We start from the raw sequence: 24,018 nt of genomic DNA, 5'->3' as shown, positions 1-24,018 counted from the left end.
CGTGCCAGTGGCCCATTCGCCCATTTGTAATAACAACATTCTCCTGGTGCCAAGGAATATGTGTACCAAGTTTCATTACGATATCTAAATTTTTACTCAAGTTATCGCTTGACATTCTTATATCACCTCCACTCGTCTTTCTAATAATTTATGTATATATAACCATTTTTCTAACTCTCTTATTTCTGTGTGACACAAACAACCGTTAGGCGAAAAAAAACAATAAATAATAAACTCTAGTAGCAACTTTGTTGCGTGAGTATAAAAACCGTTAGACACAACCCAAGTACACCTAGGTGATGAGAAAAATAATGTAAACAAGCCAGAGATTTTTTTACTGTGTACTTTGTTCTTTCCTTTATTCATTTTACAACACTGTTAGCGTTATGCAATTGTCAAAAATGACAATCGGCAAAAAGCTGAATGTGTTATAAATTTCTTCATATTGTGTGGAGTTCATTTCGTAAAAAATGGCTTTAATAGCGGCGTTTACCAAGTAAATGTGTATTGTTTCCATTTGTATACTCTTTGTTAATTCTTAAGTTTTCAGGCTTACATTACAGACATCAATACGTAACATTAGCTGTACTGCCATAAGTCGTATCCAAGTAACACCAATTCTATGTGCTGAGCCACTGAAGAAAAAGAAGAAACTCGACCCTCAAATTATTAAGCAACGTGAAGATCGACGAAAAAAGAAATTGGAAAAGCAAATTCGACGACTTGAAAAAAATGCCAGACAATTGAAACCAATAGAAGAACTTGAAGTTCCGCTTACGCTTCTGGACGAAAAGGAGTAAGTTTCTAGTAGAGCATCGAAATGTCTCTAATAAGTATCTACTTACAGTAAGCGCATACGAAAATTGTCTCCTTTAAGTGAAGAAAATCTTGAAAAGAGAGCACTACTAATCAAACAGTGGGCGAAATATAAACATCAAGAAAAAGTGTCTGACTTCCAAACCCTCGACCGGCTGTTGCAATCTCAAAACAGGGCTTTAGATGAACTGCGAAAAGAGTCTGAAGAACTGTATCAGGAAGCTATCCAACCAGATATGACACTGTTGCCAATAACAATTAAAGGACCTGTTGCAACACCACCAATTAAAAACTATGTTAGTCCAGATGGCGATTACATTCGAGAAAACAAAAAATGGGATTAATTTAACAATATTTATGTAACTACTGTTCAAATATTAAAATTGTTAGTTTTTCGATATTGATAAATTTATTTGCAGTTTAATAGCGTTACTTTAATATTATGATGATTTAACCTAAAACTTATTGGCTGTGTTTTCGTCTAAATGCTGTCAAATCTACAATGAAAAACACTCTCTATTATGTCTTCATTCGCAATAAGAAAATATTTATTTTTCTTCCAATTGTTCAGTACTGTTACCATTTCTACCCTGCTCGATATCTAAATTAGACAACTGCTAATTCTAAATATCGTTGGAGGATATTGTGATATTTTTTGTTTATTTCTTGGATCCAATAAAAATAATGGTATTTTAGGCAGATTTTTAAAAGCATTAAGCGTAATAGATTTCATAAAGAAATACGTGCAAATAAAATAAGGTAACGAATTGTATATCAAGTTATAAGTAAATGTACAAATTGGCAAAGTTTATTGGGAAAGAAATATTTATAAACCACTTGCCTGTTCGACCAGTACGTAAAAATGATTAATGTAAGAAAATATACACATTTTAGATTGCTATTTTATAAATAACATTTTATGTCCTCTAATCTGATTGGCAAACACTGAAATAAAATACCTCCATCTATTGTTTTTTCCACGCGAATTCAATAAATTATTTCAATACGTATATTTTATGAGACTGGTGATTCATTATATCGAGCAGAAAAAGTTTCAAAGCGAACAGTTTGACTCTTAATGTTAGAAGTTGTTGTCAATGCCAGCGGATTTTTATCAACTAATATTCCATATTATGATCCGGGGGAAGTAGTTTTTGCCGCAGCTTGCCTTTTTTTCACGCCCCAATTATAGACGCGAGCCATATTTACCTCAGTGGTCGTCAACTGATCTCTAAAAAATCAATAACATTAGCTCACAATTTCAAGATTATTAAAAAATTTAATATACCTAAGGAAATCTTGATCATGCTCAACTGTTTTAAGATTTACAACTGCTGAGTTCATGTTTTGCTTCAAAAGCTCTTCAGCTTCGTCTAATGGATATTCTAACATCACGCTGGCACCCAACCAAAGGCAAACCGTTTTCGTTGGTGGTACTAGAGTCTTTATAAAAACTTGATCACTTAGTAGAAACTGGGTTTCTCTTTCTTCTTTTTCTTCTCTTAAAACATTTATCATCTCTAAAGAACGTTGCAGGTCTGGAATCTGTGATTTCAGTTTGCGTCGACGAGCTTCAAGATTAAAAGCCATAAATCTGTATTTGCTATGCTGTTCATCTAATCTCTGCAGTACTTTTTCACAATTATCTTCATTTTCTGGTTGTGCCATGAAAGTATCAATTTCTTCCTGTAATGGAGTGATGATTAATAAAAGTTTGTGAATCTATGTCTCTCATCCATACTAAGCTATAAGGTTATGGTAGCTCAAACGCCCTATAAGGCATTGGTTAATTCAACTCACCAGAAATATAGCCTCTGGAATACCGGCGAAGGATTTTTGATTTTCGGCCAATTTCGGCATTTCTATAGAATCCATTATACCAGTCATGGTTTTACAACACAATTTTATCTTTTAATTGAGAAGAATTCTAACAGCCGATTAATGCGATACAGACACAAACAGATATTTCCAAATCACATTCGCTTGCCGAAGAAATGTCAAATCCAATTTTACATGAAAGAGACCAATATAGGAACGAATGAATCTTTCAAAGGATGCCACCTATATGAAGCGAAAAAAAAGTTATAATAACTGTCATCGATTGTCTAAGCGTTATATTCTCTATATATCAATAGAACGCACTCTCCAGTAATAATTCAAACAAACAAGCAGCAGCCTTCGGCAAAATGACCTCTTAATCATGCGCAATATTGCTGCACCATTTTGTTTGGTAAGAAAATCTTAAATCTATGCAATCGTATTGTCCTTTTTGATAATAATTTGTAAAGGTATCCGCATACTCTCTTACACGAATTCAACTGTCTATAACATTGACGCTTGCGCAACTAAGATCTGGGTATTGTAGCAGGTTAAACTCCTACTTATCCAGACTGAACCCCGACATACAAAAGACATGTCCTGCATGCAATGAGTCACACACTAACCACCTATTTGCATGCCCAACGAACCCTTTTCCCTTTGGTCTTACTCTGTCGAAATAGCACGTTTCCTGGGCCTCCCGTTAGATGACCTCGACGACAACTAGATGTATGCTTTCCTTTCCGGCAGTGAAAGATAACCATTACTACAACAACAACAACAACCTAATAGATAACTTTGTTCTCTCTTTCACATATAAATTTTTTTACAAGCAAGCAGAGAAGAGACTAATCGATTTCAGCTTATATTACATTTATCGTTTTTCGTATTTATGCCGTAATTAATTATGTAAATTAAATTTTGTTATTCGAACTAAGCGGCAACGCCAACAAGAAATGAGAATAAAACAAACAAAGCTAGTAACAGTTTATTCAAATGTTGTCAAAATAGCCAAATGTGTTTGACATATGCGCCAATTATCTTGAATATAAAATTTAGTTAATTTTTTTTAAGTTGCATATATTCTAAACAATGTCTGAGTCGGATGAAATAGTATCTAGTGACCAAGAAGAGGAAGTCGTAAGCGAAGAGTCAGACTATGAAGGTGAAAAAATACACGTGTTTAAATCATACATTATAATCTGTCGTTCTTAGGTGTTGCTGACTTGCCGAGTGGTGAGGTATTCATTGAAGAGTCCGAAAATGAGAGTAATTACCTTTGTCTCTAAATAATAAAAATTGATTTAATATTTAATTTTTCTAGGCTCTGATGAGAGTTTTGTTATTCCTAAAGTGGCTTGTAAGAAAACAAAAAATCGCCGTGCAATAATAGATTCTGATTCTGATGACGATGATGAGTCGGATAAACAAACATTATCACCGCGCACGCGAATGAGTATTACTGGTGTAAGGCCTGCGGATCTCTCGGACTCAAGTGAAATTGAGTACTCGGACGCAAGGTCCGAGGTAGAAGAGGAATCGTCTAGAAGTTCCAACGAAGAAAGTGAGGTTGATGAAGGGGCCACAGTACAAGATCAAAGCAAATCGGACACAATCGAAAAGTCAGTAAATAAAAATAGCTTTTTGGAACAATCAGCAACAGAAGAAACTGTTGAAGAAAGTACTGAAGCCGAAACTGATAACAGTATTAGTTATGACAAAAGTAAGGCCGATGAAACGAATGGTGGGTTTGCCACTGCAACCAATAATCAACAAACAGAGAAAATGCAAAAAGTTGAAGAACATCGGAGAAATGTTGATTCACCGTTAAGTTCAGCACGTTATAGCATGCAATTTGAACAAGCAATAAAAGAGAAATTGTCCTCTACAATGTATCAACCCAGCCCAAAGGAAAAATATCGCTCTCGGGTAGAGTCATCAGATGAGAGTGATGTCCAAGTCATAAGTTTTAAGGAGAAGACAATAGAAATTGGTAGCAGCAGTGATGAAAGCCACCAAGAAAACATTAATCCAAGTTCAAATACACCTGAGTACAAAAAAGGGGATTTAGTTAAACCTAAACCATTGATACAACCAAAAATCTCTTCACAATTAAACACAGACCGAGCCACCGCCACGAGCAAAGACACATTAAAAGAAATCAAACTAGTATCAAAAGAGTTCTTTGATAAAGAAGTTAAAAAATTAAATGAACTAAAAATCGAGTTACAAAGCGCAGAAAAATTACTTGAAAAAATTTCAAAAAATTTGCCCGATGGTGGAAGGCAACTTTCTATTCGCATTGATCGTCTTCGAAATGATGTCTACATTAAGTCTCAATACATAAGTACACTCAAAGTGGAAGATGAATATTCAACTATATCACCTTCCGAGCGAAAAGTTCAAAATAAGGTAGATCCGTTAAGCTGGGATGATCTTTCAGCTGCTGTAAACAAAATGCACCCAACGCACACGGGAAAACAAGGGCTGGCAACATTTAATGCACAGCGTGAATTAACCGTTGAACGTCTAAAGGTGTGTGTAAAAAATATGTTTAATGCTTAAAAAAACCTTGTTATTTGTATGATGAAATCTCAAGAACGGATATCTGATAAAGTGCTTGAGATTACATTTTTATCTGTATTCAATTGCATAAGTTATTTTGTATTGAATACACAGAGATGATATGTAATTTCGCATTTACTGATTAACATATTTCACACATTACTGACCTTTTTCGCCAATAGTTTCTTTATATATTTTATTAGTCATGTAATAACTTATAATTTATATTAATTTTCTTTTAGGATATTCATAGTTCACTAAAGTCTTGTCCCACTGAAGATGTGCTTGCTGAGGATCCAGTGGGATTACGTGTAACCCTTATGGACCACCAGAAACATGCACTGGCTTGGATGAACTGGCGAGAGAACCAAAAACCAAGAGGTGGTATTCTTGCTGATGATATGGGCTTAGGAAAGACCCTAACGATGATATCACTAGTGCTAGCTTCGAAGAATCGCCTAGAAGAGGAAGGTGGCAATAAATCAGATGATGATGAAAGTGAAACAGAAGACGAAAATGAGGGATGGATGTCGAAAGGTCGAAGGGATTGTATGTATCCGAACTACAATTGTGTCTCAATGTTGAATATCATATTTTTACAGATTATCCTGGAGGAACACTGGTTGTTTGTCCCGCAAGTTTGGTTCGTCAATGGGAGGAAGAAGTTGATAACAAAGTAAAACGTCACAAACTAACTGTTTGTGTTCACCATGGCAACAATCGCGATACAAAACCCAAACATCTACGAACATACGATATAGTTGTTACTACGTACAACATTGTGTCGCGTGAGCAAAAATCTCAAGGTGCGCTTTTCGGCATCAAGTGGCAACGAATTATACTTGACGAAGCACATGTTGTACGTAACCACAAAGCACAGATGTCTATTTCCGTATGTGCATTACGTGGCAAATACAAATGGGCTCTTACGGGTACGCCAATTCAAAACAAGGAAGCAGATGCCTACGCACTCATTAAATTTCTGCGTTGTACACCATTTGATGAACTAGCTCACTGGAAAAAATGGATTGACAACAAAAGTGCTGGAGGACAGCAACGTTTAAATGCGTTGATGAAATCTCTTATGCTTCGTCGAACAAAAGCAATGCTTCAGGAGCGTGGAGCGCTGCAATGTTTACCCGAAAAGCGAATCGAGCTTATTGAAGTCTGCTTAGATAAAGAGGAAATGAATGTGTATCAGAAAATAATGGTTTACTCGCGTACACTTTTTGCGCAATTTCTTCTTCAACGAGCCGAACGCAATACTGATTTCATGTACAAAGAGGATGGTAATAAGCCGACTTTCATGCAAACCAAAGATCCCAATGGTGCTTATTATAAGGTACATGAGAAATTCACGAAATTGCACCGCGGCCAAAAGGACGTAAAATCACACGAAATTTTGGTACTGTTGTTAAGGCTACGACAAATCTGCTGTCATCCGGGCTTAATTGATTCGGTATGAAATGTTCATTGTTAACTTGGTTATTACGATATTCTTAATGATGGATATCTTATAAATTTTAGATGCTTGACGATGCTGACAACGCTGAGAACATGGAAAGCGACAGTGATGATGAGAAAATCGATTTGCTGGAGCAGTTGAATAATTTAGCAATAAATGATAGTTCAGAGAATCGCAGCATGGAAGGAGAAGAGCCTCTTAAACCTGAAGAGGAAATCATTGCCAAAGCTTCAGCAAAAGTACTGCAACGTAGCAATCCTGTATTCAATATTAAACGACCTTCATCTAAAATTAAGAAAGTGCTTAATATTTTGAAAACGCGTGTGCTTAACGGAAATGACAAGGCTATTGTGGTATCACAGTGGACCAGCGTTTTGAATATTCTGAAAACCCATTTGGAGGCACAGGGCTGCGTTACATTATCTCTTAATGGAACAATACCAGTTAAAAACCGTCAAGAAATTGTGACCGAATTTAATAATGCTAATAATAACAAACGAATACTTTTACTTTCGCTAACTGCGGGAGGAGTAGGCTTAAACTTGGTTGGCGCCAACCACTTGCTAATGATTGACTTGCATTGGAACCCACAGTTGGAAGCACAAGCGCAGGACCGCATTTATCGTGTGGGTCAGAAGAAAAATGTAGTCATTTATAAATTTATGTGCAAAGATACCGTTGAAGAGCGAATAAAAGCTTTGCAGGATCATAAAATGTCAATTGCTGACGGTGTTCTTACCGGAGCGCGTTCTTCTGAGGGTAGCAAACTTACAATGGAAGATCTCAGGGGTCTTTTCGGCATGTAAATAGTAACATTCCCCTGTATTAATAGTTCTTGCATTTAACATTTTATTTTAAGTTTTTCATTCCGTCAATTCGTGTGACGCCGTAACATTTTCTGAACAGAAATACACTTATTATTATATTAGATACCACGTATTATTTTTAAATTGTTCTATTATATATGTAGTACTAGGCCTTAAAAGAACAATTTTGTTACAATTGAAATTCGCAGATGTATTATAATATATAAATTTTATTGCGTTGTTCTTGTTGTCACGGTTATCTAAACACTATTTGAAGGGGAAAGTGGAAAGTGGATATCTCTATTAGATTATTCTATTAGGTTCTGCTATTAGATATCATATCGTTAAAATAACGTCCACTGAATATGATTCTACAAGGAAACGGAGAGTGGCGCTTAATTTGTCGTTCTTCGCACAATAAGGCTTCCTGTGAAAAAAGTTTTATAAGTTATTTATGAATCTGCAACGAATACTAAAAAACCACAAAATCTACTATAACATTGGTATAGTTGGTGCTTGTATGGTTCTATGGATTCGATTGATCATTATCCATTTTGTAAACGCACCACCTACATAGGTTTTGGCCATAACATCTTCGTCGTAGAGGTACTTTTTTCAATACCCTGTTGTGACAGATCACGTGGGAGTTATGCTATTTTTGTTCAGTATTGTTTGGCCTGAATTTTTCAATTTTGAATTGTTCATCTTTATTATGAAAATTCACGTTCTGTAAAGAATGTGTTTCGCGCGCTTCGCCTAATCGATGGTCAACATAATCGTACTGATAATACTATTCGCAACACCCATCTTGAGACCCAGCATTTATAATTGGATTATATTCCACCGAATAGACCACGTCAGGCACGCAGTGAAAAAAATATAGCAGCCGTAGCTGAGACGGCCGTGGAAATCATCCCTGCAGTTACCTGCTGGAAGCCAAGCCGCCTTCCAGAGCCATCAATATAGTACCTACCTGAAATACGTCGACGACGTAAAAGACTATATCGACAGCACTTCGGATGGGACTAACTATAGACAAGCACTGAACGCCATGAAACACTTGGAGAAACAACACCCCTCGTTGCAGACACAGAGCTCGAGTTGCCTCGCGAAACTAGAGTGACCCTTGCGCAACTTTGTCCATATTTCTTCAAAAATGATGCCTGTGAGAACGTAACCGTTATCGCGCCACCATAACCGATTATTTGACATCTGAAATTGACGCTCGTGATTTCGGCGACATTTGGTTTCAACAAGACGGCGCCATTTCCCATACATTGTATTAATCAATGGATTTATTGAGAGAACATTTCGGTGAGTAGATTATTTCACGTTTTCGGGCCAGTTGATTGGTCACCAAGATATACATATATTATACACACTCTTAAAAAATAACTCCAAATCTTGAAACTGTTTTTACGAAAATACTATCACCATTTTTTTGCAATAACATATTAGCTCAACTAACCAAATGAATTTTATTTTATATATCTGTTCTCTAACTAGTCCATCTTCGCTGCCAATGTAACGCTTGTTTGCTCATCAGCTACGTCAAAGTTTTTTCGAAAAACCATATAGACTTCAAACAGTGCCTTTCAAAAATGTAAACTCTGCATTGCATATCTGCGTTGAATATTCTAGTATACTGAGATAAATAGCCAATCGTAAAGTATAATCCTGTTATAGTTGTTGGGACAATTATACTGGCAACGCCTTCTATATTTTTTTACTTAACATTATTACTTACTGTAATGTTCTAATCATACATTTATATATGGATCACAATCCTCGTGTCACAACACCCAAATTGATAGAGTCGAAGAGGATGTGTAGATTAGCTTCAGCGGTTCTAGTAGTGAATTAGAACTAATTCTTCGATTTTTGTCAAATAAACTCATTTCATTGCAGCAATTATGCTTTTATTTATTTGCTATCCACTTTATTTTAATAAGTTTTTATCGTAATTCACAGTTAAAATTATCAACTAGAATAAATAACTAGTTCTGAAACTAAGCTAAGAAACATAGGAATTTTTTCTCATGATATTGGCTCACTGTTTAGTCTGTTTTTCCTATATATGTACATATATATATATTTTATATATAATCAATATTTTGTTTAGGAATTTCAATTATTAACGGATGTATTAATTAGTTATGCTTTTATACATTTTTAGAATATATTAAATAACGTTTTACTACAAATTCGACTTTAATAAATACGTTCTTAATGTTCTTACATACACACAATATTGTTATGTCTAAAATTTTATAGCTGCTGAAAATGCAAATTGTTTTCCGTTACATTAGTATTTTTTTATTTATTATATTTGTGTATTTCAGTATATTAATATTTGTGCACACTATGTGTAATTTGTTTGATGCATTGAGATCTATGTTCACTTTTCCATGTTCCGCTTCCAGAGTTCCGGTACATTGCAGTACAGTAGATTTCACAAAAATTTAATAAACAATATTTCTAAGTATAAAGGTGTAGCCAACTTCCTAATACATTTGCATATGCATTGTATTAATTATGTACAAGTGAAAGTGTGGTTCAAATTTTTCATATATCCCGCATTTTCCACTCAATTTCCATTAAAATTATTGGTATTTTCCAAGTGCTAGTTCCACTACATTTACGAATATTTATCTGAATAACAATTAGTTGGATTGGCTTCAGTATTAACGGATTAGTCATCGCTGGAAGAAAAAGAGATTTGTTTCATTAATAATTAATAAATTAATATTAGAGTTATATGTAAATGGCAATAATAATACTAATAATAAGGAAATGTACTAATAAGGATAACTAATTCATTGATAGATGAGAAACAGTTATGTACAAAAATATGTAGAACAATATACCATATAAACCCATTGTGTAATGTTATGTTTGACCGGAACTGAATATTATTTACAATTATCCCCAAGAAACAAGGTAACATTACAGAAAACAACCAGCGGAATATTCTAACCATGTTATTTCAGACTTTCATATGCAATTCGGCATGTTCCGACGCAATTGGTTTTACCTTTGTAATAATTTATTATTCTTCTTAATCCTTAATGCACCTTTCCAATGATATGCCCTTAATAATAAAAATTCCATAAATTTTAAATTTGATCTCAATTGTTTGAAAAATCTACATTTAAATATAGCTAACATGATCCTCAAAAATTCACATTTCAAAATTTAGGGCAATATCGTTTCTCGCTCTGCTGCGCTCCTGGGTGCTAGGCGACTGGCTGCTCTGTACCATGCCGATCACGCAGCAGCATAATTAAGTATCTATTCGCCCCTATTCCCGTTGTCGTTATCGTTTTAAAACGACTTAAGAACGCCTATTTGGCATTCCTGTTGGCGTTAACGACATTTATCGAAAATAAATTGAGATTCCCCAATTTGAAACGACTATAGAGACGACATAGAAACAGTCGTTTTTTGTCGTTGCTATAATTGTGAGCGACATAGAAACGACGCGGTTGTTTGAAGGAATATTTAAAGTGAAGATGAAAATTCCAAATCGGAAACAGTTTGAAAATTTAATTTCTGAAATGGAAAAATATCCTACATATGCCAAGGACTTTAGAAAAGGGATAAATCCTTTAAATTTTGATTTTTTGGGAAGGATATTTTTTTTCTAAAAAAAAACCTAAATCCATTCCACCGCCATCTCGCGTCGGAAATTGTTGGCATTAATAAAATTGCATTTTTATATCTAAGAGTATATTTAAGATATGAAAGGTCTTAAAATTCAAAACGAAGAAAAAAATAGAACTCCAACAAGACGCGGAGTTAATAAACAGATACCCATGTCTCCTTTGGCTGTGTTCGGTAGAGTAGTCGGATTAGCCAGAAGCAAGGAGCATAAGACGATGGAAGTATACCTGTTTTTTATACTCTCGCAACATAAGTTGCTAAAGAGAGTATTATAGTTTTGTTCACATAACGGTTGTTTGTAACACCCAAAACTAAACGAGTTAGATATAGGGTTATATATACCAAAGTGATCAGGGTGAAGAGTGGAGTTCAAATCCGAATGTCCGTCCGTCCGTCTGTGCAAGCTGTAACTTGAGTAAAAATTAAGATATCTTGATGAAATTTGGCACACTTATTTCTTGGCACCATAGGAAGGTTGTTTGAGCAAAATCGGACCACTGCCACGCCCACAAAATGGCGAAAACCGAAAACACATAAAGTGCCATAACTAAGCCATAAATAAAGCTATGGGAATAAAGCTTCGTTAAATAAATAAAGTTAAATAAATAAATTGCGAGAGTATAAAATGTTCGGTTACACCCGAACTTAGCCCTTCCTTACTTGTTTTACTTTATGATAAATCCATAAAATTGGAAAATGGGTGACGTCACGTCAGGGAGGGGGGGTGAGTTCAAAATGTGACAACTTGTGACGAGGAGGGGGGGAGGGGTTAATAATTCCTTAAATTCGTGTGACGTAATTTATGGATGGCCCCTTAGGTTAGGTTGATCTGGTAGGCCAATGAGCCACATATAGACGGATTTTGGTTCTTTGCGATACCAGACAAAGTGCCGTCACGTAGAAAATGAGAAGTAGTCATCCTTTATGAGGCCGCTTTTTACGCTTACCGAGAATTTCAAAAAGTGATGTGGTTTTACTAACGATATCTCTTCCAGATTATCGTATTGTGTGCTGAAGCCGTTGCCTTGACACTGCAGGACAAGCCTACAAGAGATGTTTCATTGTTTCTCTGTTACCTTGCTTTTGATATTTCCTGCATTCTTCGCTTTTTGTCAGCCACATCTTGTAGGCTTGCGCCGCCACCAAACTGTGACCAGTGAGTATGCCGACCTTGTTCCTACATTTCCTGGTGTATTTCTGATCTACCGCTTTACACATAACCTTTTGCAGTTTTGCATCCCGGTAGATTCTTCCATCATCATAAGGGCTGTACATGGGTTTACCTATATCGATCACGCTTTCAAATGACAGTTTAACGCCTCTCTTGGCAATTTCGTTCGCTACCTCGTTACCCTCGATGTCCCTGTGACCTGACACCCAGTAGAATTAGAGTCGATTATTTCTGGCGACATCCTCCACTGCTGCCCTGCTACACAAGACGCTTTTGGCCGATACGCAGAAAGAGGATATTGCCTTGCCCAATAATAAAATTTAAAATTTGGTACAAAAGATCATATTAGAAAGGAGCACATTGGAGTGGTCGTGGTCCAGCCCCTACTATTTACTTTTATTTATGTATCTCTTCAACTACTGGAGATATGTATAATAACCAAACTCTTGTGAACGCATTTCTCTTTAGCACTCCATCACACAACATTAATATGGGTGAAATTGGGTAATAACCACGCCCACCCCTTTACAAAATTCATGTTGAAAACTACTAAAAGAGTTTAAGCTCATTAAAGAAAAACCACGAGAAAACTCAAGTTTAATAGATAGAAGATGGTACAAAAGGGTTGCTTTCAGATTGGTAAAAAAATGGGCAATGAACAATGGGCATGATACCGTCCACTTATGGCTCAAAGTCGATATATAAGGAACTACGTGACCAATTCGAACGTAATCTATTACATAACACTTCTTTGGTTCCTCGAAATCGATTCACAACCACGTATACTTTAAATATATGTATTTTCAAGGCCCCAGATACCGAAAATGAAGTCCACATTGCTTATGGCTAATTTTTTACGAAAATATTATTAATTATCTCAAATAATATCCTAAAAGCATAAGTGTTTCTTATACCAGTGTGCCTCTGTGCCAAATTTGAGAATGGACCAAGTACTATACTAAATACTATATACCTCAAATATATATAATTTTTGAGTTATTCTAGTGCGCTATATGCCAAATATATGGATCGAATTGTGTGTTACCTTAATAACATTAATTTAATATACAGTAGTTTTCCGAAATAACGAACACATTAATTGTCAGGCCTGTTCGTTATATCGAATTTTTCGTTAATTCGGGTACTCACTTAGAGGTATGTTTTTCAATAAAAATAAATTAAATATCCGTAAATTGCAGTTTAATAAATTATTTTATTAGTTATTTGTTAAAAAATAAAAAAAAAAAACATAACAAAACAATTGAAATTTAATAAATTCTTCCAAAATGGACCAATTCTGACACTTATACTTATATTTGGCCGTGATCAATAATTTTAAGCTTTTTTATAAAATTCAACATTTTTTAAACTTGCACATTTTTTTTAATTTTTTCAAGTTTCATTTTTAATTCTGGTTCGAACTTATTTGATTTTTTTCTCATTCTTCATATGTCTTCTTAATGTTGTTCGTTAAACCGAGTATTTACAAATCCCCGATGTTCGTTATTTAAGGTACTCAATGTAACAAATTTGCTTGTTCGTTATAAGCGGTTTTCGTTAAAACGAATATTCGTTATTTCGGAAAACTACTGTATTGCGAGAGTATAAAATGTTCGGTGCAGTTGGCCACTTAGAAACGAAATCCATGATCGATGTTGTTTTTGTTCGTGAATATACATAAATACGTAGGGATATCAACATGAAACACTCAACACTCTCAGATTTTCACGCTCATAATTACAATGACACATTCATGTCTTATTTGGCTTTCGCACGGCTTTATTTGTTACTTAAACTTAAAAATATGAAAAAAAATAATTAGAGTATTTACTTGGAGTTGAGAAGTTCTGGGTCTCTCAAATGGTTTTTTATTAAATATTTCTCAACGCAAAAAATTGTGAGTTTTGTAATAAAGTCAGAAGTGGTCATAAATCTTCGAGGAAACCATAGCCGAATTGTTTATATAAGAATGAGACTACAATAGAATGAATATGAAATAAAGTTTTTATGTTTGAAATGAGTTGTAGTGAAGCCGCTTTGGCCGTGCCAGCGCCCTTTGTTGTCGAATCTCAGTTAGATTTGTTAAGTAGATGAGGAATTGTTTATTTTAATAATGCGTGTCCACTAAAAATGGCAACACACAAAAGTTTTATGATGCCACATAGACGGCAGGCAGCACAGCACCGCCACGCTTAGCAGCGGAAATTCACATACGCGTACATGCAATGGTATGCATGTGTAATTGCTGGCCATATGATATCTTGTTAAATACCTTGGAGTGCGAGTAGTGTGAAGGTAGACTGTTCTGTCTGATGGTAAGATGAAAATGGGAGCAAGTTTATAACGTACACATACTCTTTTCACCAGAGTCCGCAATGCCTAGGTATCGATAAATGAGCGGAAGCACGACAATATTTTCATTTCGAAATTACTTTTTAACGACCGAATGTAACAAAGTATGCCATAAATTGATGTTCTAACTATATATACAAGGAATGTATATGTTCCTCAATTCGTTAGTATTAATATACATATATCGTATGTACGCGAAAACTTGCTAAACGTATATGACCTTATAAGTAAATAGAATAGCAAAGAAGGGGACTCTTCAATTCGTTATATTTGTAAGAAAACCTGTTTGTTTGAAATCTCTTAAACATTTGACGGTAGCGCAATAATCTATACTTATATAATAATAAGTAACAGTAAAGTCCTGCATATATTAGAAGTAGGGTTGGTAGGCAGGTAAAGTGATTGACAGATGACGCACCTAGGCCTTTAGTAGGTCCATTGTTAATCCACCGGGAATGGAAGCCCCTTACACTACAATGTCCGCTCTGAACCACTCCGTGGCTTTTATAAAGTTGAGCAGCTCAACCTGGCCTGCTTATCAATTAAGTGTTTACAAGTGGCCAACGGCATGCATATATCCCCTTTACTGGGATCCAATTGTAAGGTTGTGCCTAATCTGGCTAGTTCATCTGCTACACAGTTACCTGGAATATCACTGTGTCCAGGAACCCATTGCAGGTTTATCATTCTTTTACTATCTTAAAAGCCGCTTGGCTTATATATGTATATATTTATCGCCGTAAACACCCTCTTTGCCAGCACGAACAGGCTTACTTTTATTGCAGTAACCTCAGCTTGAAAGACGCTGCAGTGATCTGGTAGTCGGAAGACGATTCTGGTATCTAACTTTTCCAAAAAGACACCATCTCCCACTCGTTTATCTAATTTAGATATTAGTAGTATAAAATAACAATATTAGTTATACATACATATGTATATACCTAGTCCATTTAATCCATATTATCCATATTAATATTATAAATGCGAAAGTAACTCTGTCTGTCTGTTACTCTTTCACGCCTAAACGGCTGAACGGATTTTGATGAAATTTGGTATGGTGATAGATGATAGAAACCTAGAAATGGGCATAGGCTATAAATAATCACGGCATCGTTCTTAGTGGGTAGGCAGTAGACAGATAACTAAATTGAGTTAGTGATTTTTAGTCGTTTTTGTTGGGACTTTTCCTCTTTCACGTCTAAACGGTTGAACGGATTTTAATGAAATTTAGTAAGGTAATCGATGATTACCTAAAAACGGATATAAGATCAAAATGATCACGTCATCGTACTTAGAGGGTAGGAATTCTGCAGCAAACTTAATTGAGTTATTGATTTTTTTATGGGTTTTGCTGGGAGTTTTGCTCTATCATGCCTAAACGGCTGAACGTATTTTGATGAAATTTAGTTAGGAGATATTAATAATTAACATTTTGTTTTATATCTAATTTACAGTTACATACATATGTAAATATAATATAAAAATGAATTGCTGTTCGTTAGTCCCGCAAAAAGTCGAGAACGGCCAAACCGGTCTTGCTAATTTTAGTCTTGAAATATTCGTGGAAGGCCAGGAAAAGATTAGAGAGTGAGTAAATATGGAAAAATTGCGAGGAAGATAAAAGAATTTTATTCGAGTTGACAAGAAAAATATAAAAAGAGAAAACAAAAAAATAATATTTTGAAGGCTTTGTTCAAATATTTTTGTTATTGTTCAATTGTATAAGGTTGTGTCGATAGCCCAAAACAATTTGTAAAAAATAAGAAAAGGCTAAGTTCGGGTCCAACCGAATATTTTATACTCTCGCAATTTATTGATGTAATTTTATTAAGATAACACACAATTTGACCTATATATTCGGCATTAGTCCAATAGAAAATCATCATATATAGTATATGAGGGCTGATGTAAATCCAGAACCAATTTAACTCATTTTCAAGAACAGGGGCATCTTGGCACCTGTTAGTAGGCAAACAAACGGCACACTCGGCCTTGAAATTACTCCTAAATTGCAAATGAACGAAACACCAGTCGGCAAAATCGCCAAAAATAGCGCTATAACGAAGATTTTCCAAATATTCAAGAAGTCGCTGGAGGTACTGCACAGGACTTTAAAATATCTTGATTGTCGATAAACGTTTTTGGTGGAGCCAGGATTCTGTTAGCAGGTGATTTACGCCAGACTCTTCCTATTATTCCTGGATCAACTGTTATTGACAGGCTAATCGCATGCCTAATATCATATAATTTGTGGTGACACATAAAGAAATGAGTGTTTTTACAAAAATATCAAATTGGGATTGTAGAAGCAGTTGCAAATGGTAGGGTCGCTGTTGACACCTCGATGGATTAATAACATTTCCAACACATTTCTGTCACTTCATTGACTCGAAAGAGAAGTTTTCCTGACATGAAACCTCAATATGATAACCAGAAATGACTGATTGAATGATTATATTGGTGGTAAAAAAACAAAGATATCGATGATCTTAATGCGACAATTTAGAACTACGGTCCAGGAGAGTTGACACAGCTACAAACCAGGATGGCGTAGTCAATTATCCCAAACTATTTAAAATTGCCTTACTATCACCACTCACTTTGCAATTAAAAGTAGTGTGAGTTGTCATCCTGCTGCGTAACCTCGAGTAATCAATATCGTCGCCGAAGCCAAGATTGGACTAACGTAATTTAAGGTATACCTTGCCACAAAAACGTGTGGCCGGGTCAGCTAGTTGTATTTATAATTCCGAATTGAATAATTGAAAAATTTAAAAATTAATAAATTAAATTTAAAAAAATAATAATTCTTAAATGCAATAAAAATTGTGAGCGGAAAAAAATAACCTTTCTAAAATTGGTTAATTGGTTTATAGATATGAAACAAAAATTGGCAAAAGTAAAATAAGTTTTTTTTTTTTAATATTTGTTTTGTTAGTTTTTTATACTTCATGCTCGCTTTGACAATGCATGTGGAACTATCCCCAAAAAAGTATTCTGGCTGCTGAGCATTATCAATATCTACTTCACTAGTTCAATAATTGAAAACTATTAAACGACCATTATTAATATATGATAATAATACTATTAAATATTTTATTCGCCGTGGAGCTTTCATTAAAGCAAAACACCGCCACTTTCAATGACCAATATAGTCGGTTTATAACGACTCTTTAATCTGTAGTACAACTTTAATGGCCTCTGAGCCTTTGAACGCCGTGGTTAGCCACATACGCAATACCACTTCTACGTAAATACAAAAACAATATTATGAAGTCGACTTTGTCGATTTCGCAAAATCCTTTAATACAAAATTAATTACCCCAGCAGCTTACCGTTTTTGTTTTTTTATTCAGACACAGCTCTTTTTTTGCTGTTTTTGGTCGATTTTGTAGAATTGTTTTCTTGGATGAGTCTGGTTTTTTTTTCTTCACCTACCAACAATACTTTTTTATTCGCCATAAAATGTGTTTTTGTATTTATTGTATTTCTACTTTATTTCCACTTCATTTTTAATGGTCTATTTCGGCAAATGCATAATCAAAGCGCATCCAGCACTTCTGCGCGCTGTCGAAATCGCAGCGGAGGTTTCATTTGCCAAAGCGCGCATGTTCGCACTGGCGTAGATTCGAAAAAGGCTCTAATTTTATTGCTTTCGCTTTTGTTCGGTGTCTGACAATCCACTATCCCATGCTGCAACCACCAGAAACTTGAGTTATTCTCTCCATAAAGGTATGCTTCTTTGCCGGTGTGCTTGCAACAAAATCTTCAGTAAAATATTATGCATAAATGTCAAAATTCCAGCCAAATACTGAATTGTTTTGAGTGCGTTTTTATGATCTCGAAGTGATTTCCAAAGTCATATTAGATTACAGTTTCTACGTGAGCATGCGTGTATGCCAATATTGTGTCATGTTACTTAAAGATGTATGTTCTTTATAACAAAATATTCAATGGAATTAGAAATTTGTGCTTTTAATGCCAGACTAGCAAAATCCAGGTATTTGGTTTATTATTATTAGGTATTTATTGAAAATTCATTCTCATTTCAAGTAGTTTAAATTTTGAGAAACATATTCCGTAACATAACATATGTACATATAATGGAACTTTGGTTGGTATTGTAGAACGGACCACGCCCACCAAATGCCATTAACCCAAACGTTATATAGTGCTATAACTAAGCCATTGGAACAGAGAGTCATACTAGGGAGAGACATATTTAGAATGAGTTTGTTTGAGAAAGTGGGTGTGACCCTCTAATAATTTCATTGTATTTATCTCGTAAACTATTTACTATAAAACCGATATTCCGATATCGGCATAAAACTATGCTGCAATAGAAATGCGGCATTGCTTATCTAAAAATTGTCAAAAACGGATTAGAACTTTTCGAATTGGGTCAACAATACCTGGAAATGTTTCCACTGCTACGAGTCTTGCAAATTGCGAGGGTATAAAATGTTCGGTTACACCCGAACTTAGTTCTTCTCTACTTGATAAGTCATTATAATGTTCTTATAGTCGATTGTAATTTAATTTTTATATGAAATTAATATGATATGTACGTGACGAAATCATTCGTGCTTGTTTTGTCCTATCAGGCTATATGAGTCCATCGAAGACGATGCACCCAGTAGACATTCAAACAGATGAAAGTATCAGAAATATCCACAAAACTATTTTTCATCTGCGTGTACTGTGATGAGCCATATATAAAACTCTCAAAGACGCAAATTTCTCACTGTTGCTATAAGGCTATGTTGGTAAAAGAAAAATGTATGTAGTTCTATTGGAAGTCTGAAGCATGAAATTCCCAAAATGGACTCATTAGAAAAAGAAGACAATGTATGGAATAAGTCAAAACTGTTGTAGAGTAGCATGAATTGTGATCTACATAGATCTAACTGCTTTTTTCTGTTATTTAACTTCAAGGGAATGCTAGAAAGATGAGGTTTGTTTTAATATTTCCATCGCTATCGATGCCAACTATTTTTTTTTTTTTTATAGTCTAAGTGTGCTTCCTCTTGGTGAACAGCCATCGTACCTAAACTAACTTGTATGTGATTGGCGTTGAAACCGTTTAGCCGGTAAAAAGCAGAAGAAAAAGCGCGGTTGTTGCTTCCGCTGATATCATGATATCAATATTATCGGCGTACGCCAGGAGTTGTACACTATTTTAGAAGATTGTACCTTCTCTATTTAGCTTTGTCTTGAATTGGTGTTGAATTAAACACTGATGCTTGTGTTTTTGATTATTGTTTCTCATTGTGATAAGAATACCGAATTTATTAATAATAATAATATGAGTTCGTATGCAGATTATCCAACATTTTACGAGCTTGATATATTCCGTTTCGTCCATTTACCTACACTCCCATTAATTGTCCTTAACAACAAGTTAGATACGCGCCTATTTGTGTTTAACGGTTATTGACATCAGTTAACAAATCAGAAGACTTCAACCATTCACTCAATGTAAAAGCTTTTAAGAATTAAAAAATCAATCACCTGACGGCAGCACTCAAACTAGATATTTGAAAGGAATCTATCATATGGGACATTGAAAATCCATTGTATGTTTGAATGTTCTCTTGTCAGCTGAAACTATAAAAATGGATAGCATATGAAACTTACTTTAAAGTCGTACATACATACATTCAGCAAATAATTTTAATCAGAACAAAGTTAACAAATCAAAAGGCTTTGGCTGTGCATTACCCTTTCTACTCTAGTGTGAAGTGGTCACCTCATATCCAAGCGTTTTAAATAAACGACCTGGAATTACCGCCACATAAAAATGATTTTTATAGCTTCTGTTGGCACATTAATTGTGAAACTGAAGCACTATAACAAATGCTTATTAGCTAAATGCTTCAGCTGAAAGAATTAGTTTTTTTTCTATCAGCAGTAGACAATAGAAGATGCATTGCTGCTTCGTCTATATAGAATTGTATAGTGCTGCCTTTTATCAGTTTGCTTTAAATAAAAGGTTTAGAGATTCAATATTATTGAAGCCCACAGTCATGGCATTTTTATGTTTATTACGAAAATAAGCTCATCTAATAAATATACAAAGTACCTACATATGTATGTATTTTTAATTATTCATATAAGGTAACCTAATTTTTTGAATCTATTAATTTGCCAAAAACATGCAACGTCGTGTCTTGTCGAAATGCTTTACCTTGCTATGCGTTATAAATATTTCTGAATGAATTCAGGAGGGCGCAAATTAAATAAAAAGTAACGGGCCAGTGGAAATATTGGTGCAACAGCGAATAACTCCATCACACTTATTCGTATGCAATATGCAATTACACTGAAACGTATGTTTCGATTTCCTTCTTTTTATAATTTGTGCACTTTATTATAAAAATATTTAGTCAATTATTGACTCAGAACGATACAGTCTTCTTTAGTTGTAGTATGTTAGTTGAGATTGCATTATTATATAACTACTGATTTTAAAGCTGATGGATTTAATCCTATAGTCTAACATTTTTAGATCCTGCCGCTGAACGTTGGAATCCGTTCTAAAGTAATCTAAAATAATAAAATAATAAAGAAATAGTTTCTTATCTCACATTGGTCTACTTGAAGTGTTAGTAATCTTCGACTTAAACTCCGTCTCACACACAAGTTCTCAAGTTCCGCAAATTCAACAAATATACATACATATGAAATAAATGATGAGAAAGCGTCACAAAAGTATTTTAGAAGAGTTTGTCCCGCCCTTGTATGTATTACCGATTGTTAAATTTATACGAACACCTAAATATATATAAACATATATATGAATGTATGTATATAATAGTAAGTGTGTCAATCAAGCGCGGGCGTTAGAAACGGCATCTTGCACAACAATGACGCTGCAGACGGAAACGGAAAATTTAGCACAAAACTTAAATTGTAATCATAAAACTATGCACAAAATTGATTTGATTAAAAGCTGCGCGCCTGAAAGGAATACGAAATGAGACGCTGAAAGGCAGCCCGTCAGCAAGAGTAGCCACTTGAAATAGAACGGCTCCGATTACAAAAGTGGCACGCATCGGAATCAAAAAGGGCGTGAAGAACAAAGAACACAAAAAGCGAAACACGTTGAGAAAACAAAAGGCTTTTACGTATAAAGGAAGTACGAATCCTTGCCGGTTCGTGCCAAATTCGTAAACGTTTTATACATACAAACATTTTCTAATAAGAGAATAGATAGTTGTGCTCATAAAAATAGCAGTGTCATGTTTTAAACTGAACATTGTTCTATTTGACATAGTAATTATTCTATAATTTTTGGGGGGATGGAACGATTATTTTGCATATGACTCAAGCAGCTCACGACTTCTGGTTTTAGATCAAGTATCCCCTGGGTAGCAAACAGACATCCGTTTGGAGGCGGGATAAAGTGAGAAGACGAACCCCGATTCTGAGGTTGTGCGTAGGCTTTAGGACCCAACACATAAAAAAACTTCTCCAATGAAAGACCAAACAGAGCCTCGGACGATAAACCCCACTTTTAATGACGACCCCTGCAAACGTTTTAAGGATCACGGTTTGAGGGCATCCGCCTGGAATGTCCGGACCTTTAATTGGGAAGGTGTCTCTGTCCAACTGGTTGATGGCCTCATACAACTAAAGGCTGACATCGCCGCCATCCAAGAAGTGCGATGGACGAGACAAGGTCGGAAGAAGGTGGGTCCTTGTGACATCAACTACAGTAGCCATATAAAGGAGCGCAAATTTGGTGTTGGATTTGTGGTGAGAGAGATACTCCGTTGCCGAGTCCTGGCATTCACCCCGGTGGATGAACCACACACATGGATGAAGCCACAATCCGCATCAAAGCGAGGTTCTTCAACATATCGCTGATTTGCGCCCACGCCCCAACGGAAGAGAAGGACGTTGTGACCAAAGATGCTTTCTATGAACGCACTTATGAGTGCTGCCCCCGCCACGATATCATGGCGATTTTAACGCTAGGGTGGGTTGATTAGGCTATAATCGCGTAAGTGGTTCCTACGTCAAATATACATATATGTATATAATTATTCTTAAAATTGTGTGTTTTTATTAATTCTGTAACTGTAACAATATATTCGAGCACATTTCACGTTGATCGAAAATGGACATTTAAATGAGACGAATGGCTCAAAGCATACCAGGAGGTGTATAGAACTGCAACCGCGTGACTTGAACTCAATCGAAATACCGTGTAATAACCACTATTTATGGAATTTAGAACCACAACCGGACCACCTGATTCAAAGTCAAATTTCACTTATGTACGAAAACGTAAATCAGTTCTGCTATTTTTGTTACCACAAATGTAGTGTGTTATGTGGAAGTTCTCTCGTGTTAAAATTACACTGTGATAGCTTTTTTCAAAAAAAAAAGACGATACCAAATTCGACGGTTTCCCCCTATTTCGGGTCCGAACTGCATCATTACTTTTTTTACAATCATGGTTTCATACAAAAATTTTTGTTGAAGTTTTTATCAAAGTGGCCCATTGTAAGAGAAAGGCACATTTTTCTTGGGCCTCTAACTTTTTTAATGTTGACTTTTTTGGTAAACTTTCTTTGGCAAAGCTTCTCAGAATAAGTCCGTCTTTAAGTTCTTAGATGACTGCAAACCCCAAAATCAATGTTTTTTTTGCCCTTATAGCCAATATGTCGAAAAAACTGAAATTTAATCAATTTTTTTTTAAATGTTTTTTCGTCAATATTTTTATTTACCCTTTGATACTTATACATTAAGTGACATCTTGTAATAGTAAGAAACTTAAGCAGAGACAACGTTCTGAGCAACCTAACCATTAGAAAAAAACTTAACAAAATTTGTATTTTTTAAAAAAGCTACACTAACTATGTTTGTGTGCTGTTTTATTTTTTTTGTATCTTATAAGTGTTATCAATAAGTATAATAAATTTGTACACAATATTTAAATTAAATTTAATAAGACTCATCTATCCAATGTCCAACACAAATCAGCAAGCAATGAGTCAAGCTTTTAACCACTGCACTGATAAGAAATAACAACAAGTAACGTTTGAAAGAAACGTTAAATGCTTGCCTAAGAGTCAAAATTTAAGCATAGATTGCAGTAGTTAATTTGACTTTGATTTCGCGGAAAGAACATTGTTTTATATATATATATATATATTTGGCGTAGCAACCGCTTTAAGCGATTATAGCCGAATCCACCAGAGCGCGCCACTCATTCCTCTTTTTTTGCTTTTTGGTGCCAACTGGAAACACCAAGTGAAGCCAGGTCACTTTGCACTTGGTCTTTCCACCGGAGTGGAGGTCGTCCTCTTCCGCGGCTTCCTCCAGCGGGTACTGCATCGAATACTTTCAGAGCT

General features: G+C 35.2%; 4 protein-coding genes across 8 annotated transcripts in view; 2 read left to right on the top strand and 2 right to left on the bottom strand.

Annotated features, from left to right (window-relative positions):
- Nucleotides 1–337: 337 nt before the first annotated feature.
- LOC105217944 (39S ribosomal protein L40, mitochondrial) lies at nucleotides 338–1,281 on the top strand. 2 transcript variants are annotated; one of them, XM_054236134.1, is made up of 4 exons: nucleotides 338–496; nucleotides 551–796; nucleotides 848–1,175; nucleotides 1,236–1,281. In XM_054236134.1, the coding sequence occupies exons 1-3, from the start codon at nucleotides 471–473 to the stop codon at nucleotides 1,158–1,160; spliced, it is 585 nt and encodes a 194-aa protein (XP_054092109.1). In that variant the 5' UTR covers nucleotides 338–470; the 3' UTR covers nucleotides 1,161–1,175; nucleotides 1,236–1,281. The 2 variants fall into 2 exon arrangements, with proteins under 2 accessions (XP_054092109.1, XP_054092108.1); XM_054236133.1 differs by having other exon boundaries at nucleotides 848–1,281.
- Nucleotides 1,282–1,590: 309 nt separating this feature from the next.
- On the bottom strand, nucleotides 1,591–2,821 carry LOC105217945 (prefoldin subunit 3). The gene is made up of 3 exons (XM_011193214.3): nucleotides 2,617–2,821; nucleotides 2,105–2,502; nucleotides 1,591–2,047 (listed from the first exon to the last, which is right to left on the bottom strand). The coding sequence occupies exons 1-3, from the start codon at nucleotides 2,701–2,703 to the stop codon at nucleotides 1,948–1,950; spliced, it is 585 nt and encodes a 194-aa protein (XP_011191516.1). The 5' UTR covers nucleotides 2,704–2,821; the 3' UTR covers nucleotides 1,591–1,947.
- Nucleotides 2,822–3,613: 792 nt separating this feature from the next.
- LOC105217946 (transcription termination factor 2) lies at nucleotides 3,614–7,592 on the top strand. The gene is made up of 6 exons (XM_011193215.3): nucleotides 3,614–3,799; nucleotides 3,850–3,903; nucleotides 3,959–5,169; nucleotides 5,442–5,748; nucleotides 5,802–6,658; nucleotides 6,727–7,592. The coding sequence occupies exons 1-6, from the start codon at nucleotides 3,727–3,729 to the stop codon at nucleotides 7,468–7,470; spliced, it is 3,246 nt and encodes a 1,081-aa protein (XP_011191517.2). The 5' UTR covers nucleotides 3,614–3,726; the 3' UTR covers nucleotides 7,471–7,592.
- A 2,249-nt stretch (nucleotides 7,593–9,841) lies between these two features.
- The window catches only part of LOC105217947 (protein doublesex), a 112,583-nt gene continuing 98,406 nt past the window's right edge, over nucleotides 9,842–24,018 (bottom strand). For 3 of the 4 annotated variants that reach the window (XM_011193220.3, XM_011193219.3, XM_011193217.3), the window contains exon 5: nucleotides 10,031–10,172. Coding sequence is in view for 1 of the 4 variants with exons in the window: in XM_029043856.2 (XP_028899689.1) it covers nucleotides 10,036–10,172 (137 nt within the window). In the remaining 3 variants the exon portion in view is untranslated. Of the gene's footprint in view, nucleotides 10,173–24,018 lie in introns of all 4 variants that reach the window. The other variant, XM_029043856.2, reaches the window with a different exon arrangement.

The sequence above is a fragment of the Zeugodacus cucurbitae genome, chromosome 2 (genome assembly GCF_028554725.1).
Source record: "Zeugodacus cucurbitae isolate PBARC_wt_2022May chromosome 2, idZeuCucr1.2, whole genome shotgun sequence".
Classification (NCBI taxonomy): Eukaryota; Metazoa; Arthropoda; class Insecta; order Diptera; family Tephritidae; genus Zeugodacus; species Zeugodacus cucurbitae.
This window is presented reverse-complemented; position numbering and strand designations above follow the sequence as displayed.

What these genes read in the sequence shown, in the direction of transcription:
- LOC105217944 (XM_054236134.1), top strand. Translation starts at nt 471, where the DNA reads ATGGCTTTAATAGCGGCGTTTACCAA. An exon ending in TTAATAGCGGCGTTTACCAA is followed by an intron (nt 497 to 550) that starts GTAAATGTGTAT and finishes TTAAGTTTTCAG; the next exon opens with GCTTACATTACAGACATCAA. An exon ending in ACGCTTCTGGACGAAAAGGA is followed by an intron (nt 797 to 847) that starts GTAAGTTTCTAG and finishes ATCTACTTACAG; the next exon opens with TAAGCGCATACGAAAATTGT.
- LOC105217945 (XM_011193214.3), bottom strand. Translation starts at nt 2,703, where the DNA reads ATGACTGGTATAATGGATTCTATAGAAATGCCGAAATTGGCCGAAAAT. An exon ending in TTCCAGAGGCTATATTTCTG is followed by an intron (nt 2,503 to 2,616) that starts GTGAGTTGAATT and finishes ACTCCATTACAG; the next exon opens with GAAGAAATTGATACTTTCAT. An exon ending in CATGATCAAGATTTCCTTAG is followed by an intron (nt 2,048 to 2,104) that starts GTATATTAAATT and finishes TTGATTTTTTAG; the next exon opens with AGATCAGTTGACGACCACTG.
- LOC105217946 (XM_011193215.3), top strand. Translation starts at nt 3,727, where the DNA reads ATGTCTGAGTCGGATGAAATAGTATCTAGTGACCAAGAAGAGGAAGTC. An exon ending in CGAAGAGTCAGACTATGAAG is followed by an intron (nt 3,800 to 3,849) that starts GTGAAAAAATAC and finishes TGTCGTTCTTAG; the next exon opens with GTGTTGCTGACTTGCCGAGT. An exon ending in ATCCGGGCTTAATTGATTCG is followed by an intron (nt 6,659 to 6,726) that starts GTATGAAATGTT and finishes TATAAATTTTAG; the next exon opens with ATGCTTGACGATGCTGACAA.